The 2,611-nt window shown below is 51.3% G+C and overlaps 1 protein-coding gene across 1 annotated transcript; it reads right to left on the bottom strand.

The window, feature by feature from the left end:
* Positions 1–210: 210 nt before the first annotated feature.
* Positions 211–1,333, bottom strand: LOC119359425. Its single transcript, XM_037625622.1, has 2 exons — positions 755–1,333; positions 211–662 (listed from the first exon to the last, which is right to left on the bottom strand). Exons 1-2 carry the CDS (start codon positions 950–952, stop codon positions 279–281), a joined length of 582 nt encoding a protein of 193 aa, XP_037481519.1. The 5' UTR covers positions 953–1,333; the 3' UTR covers positions 211–278.
* Between the last annotated feature and the right edge of the window lie 1,278 nt (positions 1,334–2,611).

Genomic DNA, 2,611 nt, shown 5'->3' with positions numbered 1-2,611 from the left:
AGCCACCATGATAATCTAGGCATTTTTTCACCCCATTTACATATAAAGTTTGTTAGGTTTGGAGCTACGGTTATTAAGTTATGGAATAAATCATTTTAGCTTGGCAATAGGCAAAATTTAAACAAACACCATTTTAAACATTTTACACATGGATGAAATTTGCAAATTATGAAACTAGATGAAATTCTAGTCATGTTTCATATAGAGATCATTTTAATCCGGTGCACGGTTATTTAATTATGAGCAATGCAAGAAAATGGCATTTCTGTAAAACTGTTTTACACTGGAATATTACAGAAATTCACACAGCCTAAAAAAACTATACAGGCCCAAACTGGCAGCCTAGCCCAACAGGAGGGGAAAAAGGAGGGGCACGGGGTGCCCTCACCATGGGCCAAGCCCAAGTCGGTGGGGAGGAGGCACGTTGGGCCTGATCTGGAGCCCAGCTCGTGACCCACGTGTGTGGTGGTCAAGCGCTCGATGCAGCGCTGCTGCATCTCGCTGAAGAAGAACAGCAGCGGAGGAGGCATGGGTTCGACGCGGCGCCGGGCGGGAACCGTCCGAAACGGGCAGATCCGGCGGCTGGGTGGCGGAGTGAAGGAGATCCGGTGGAGGAGGCGATGGTGGCGTCTCCATGATGCTAGTTCGGGGCGTCGGTGTTCCTGTGAAGCAGAGAGAGACACAGAGATGGAGAAAGGATAAGCACGGGGGGAGAGAAAGCGAGGCAGGAGGGACGACGCTGGCTGCTACTCACCAGCGACTTTAGGCAGCAGTCGAGCGGAACAACAGAGGCGGCGGCGCGAAGACGAGGATGCCGGACGCGGCAGCGGCAGGATGGGGAGGACGCGGAGAGGCACAAGCTGTCGGGCTGGGGCAGGTCCGACCATCTTCGAATGCGGTGGCCCACGGTCTTGGCGACGGTGCTGCAAAGGGCGGCATCCAGCGGCTCCATGGCAAGGTCTGCGGCGGCATCGTGGAGTTCCTGAAGAGGAGAGAGAGGTGAAGGAGTCGGGGGAAAAGGGAGGCCATGGCATCGTTCCTGTGAGAGGGAGCTGTGAGAGAGAAGCACGGGCAGGAAAAGAGACAGGGAGGAGAGGAGCAGGAGAAGGCTGGTCCTCGCCGTGATCGCCGGCGGCGGGGTCGCCGGAGGGCGCAGCCTGCAGGGTCGGTGAGGCTCGGGTGCGAGGGCTCCTGCTCCGCTGCTGCTACGGGTTCGAGGAGAAAGCAGAGGAGGAGCTACAGGGAAGGAGGAGTGGATCTGGTTGGGAACTCGAGGGGAACTTTTGGATTTGGGGAGGATCCCGAGGTGGGAGATAGTGCGGCAGCGGCAGGGACAAATGTCCTAGATTTTTGGGTTTGGCAAAATAGACTAGTGGTTGATCTATAAAAAGCAAGTTGGTTAGGTTAGGGGCTAACTCGTCCCTCCGATCAAAATCAGACGGTCAGGAAAATAGGCTAGGGAGTCCAAATAAGAAAATGGAGATGTTTTGTAGATGTTTGGGCATGATCCGGACCCAATGGTGACGACTCCCCGTGTCGAGTTCGGGACAACTTCCGGACGCGCGCGAGGGGTTCGATGCACTGCACAGAGAGGGTTTCGGGGCCTAACGGAAGATAGCGGACTGTGCAGAAAGCTTCAGGCTGAGAGAAGAGAAGAGGGAGAGGCCCGGCGACTGTTTTCGGAGACCGAAAACGTCCGACGTGTGCCCGGCTATAATGCCCCTATAGTTTAATGGTTGGGCTATCAAACGAACTCCGAATGCGATGAAACTTGACAGGCGGTCTATCTACACTATAATAAGACCACACGCCAACTTTCAACCCATTTCGAGAACATTTTTAAGCCACTTATAAAATACTATTTCGGACATGCCACGGGCGCGTGCAAGTGTGTCTGGGCTCAGAACGGACAACGGACGGAACGAGGAGACCGGGACGGATGCAAGTTTCGAAAATATGATGATGCAATGCACATGATGACATGACAAGATGCGACACGCTAGCAAAAGACAAGGCAACAACAGCGAATAACTGGAGGACACCTGGCACATCGGACTCGGGGCGTCACAACACTCCACCACTACGAGAGGATCTCGTCCCGAGATCTAGAATGGCACCGGAGGGACAACGGAAGAGGAAGATAAGAGGTAAAACTAAGTTGCTTTTTTGACAAACGAGTGAAACCAGAGAACCTTGAGAGGTTGAACAGATTGAAAGAAAGAATGCAACTAAGAAGAACAAAGTTGCAAACACTCCATTAGAAAAGAGGAACAAGGATCATTATGGGTACTTTGTAGGTTGATGGACATAAGAAAAGGGTTTCAATGGACAAGAAGTACATGCAAACACTCCGGTTGAAACAAGATGTACAAGGAATGATAAAGATCCATTATGGCAACACTCCAGTTGGAAATGGAAGGAATTGAACATGATCTTGACAAGATGAGAGGATACTTGAAAAGAGGACGCGACAGTCCGGTTAAAATGGATAAGCATGAAAAGAACAAGGTCCTGACAAGAACAAGAAGAAGGGTTGAAGAGAGCAACAACACAATGCCTCCAGAAGAAAAGAGAGAACTGGAATGGAATGAACGGAGGATAAAACAACATC

This window comes from Triticum dicoccoides, chromosome 2A (assembly GCF_002162155.2).
Source record: "Triticum dicoccoides isolate Atlit2015 ecotype Zavitan chromosome 2A, WEW_v2.0, whole genome shotgun sequence".
NCBI lineage: Eukaryota > Viridiplantae > Streptophyta > Magnoliopsida > Poales > Poaceae > Triticum > Triticum dicoccoides.
This window is presented reverse-complemented; position numbering and strand designations above follow the sequence as displayed.

Bases quoted from the DNA above. Each gene is read 5' to 3' on its own strand.
- LOC119359425 (XM_037625622.1), bottom strand. From the start codon at position 952: ATGGAGCCGCTGGATGCCGCCCTTTGCAGCACCGTCGCCAAGACCGTG. The intron at 663-754 runs GTGAGTAGCAGC...TCTGCTTCACAG, and splicing joins ACTGCTGCCTAAAGTCGCTG to GAACACCGACGCCCCGAACT.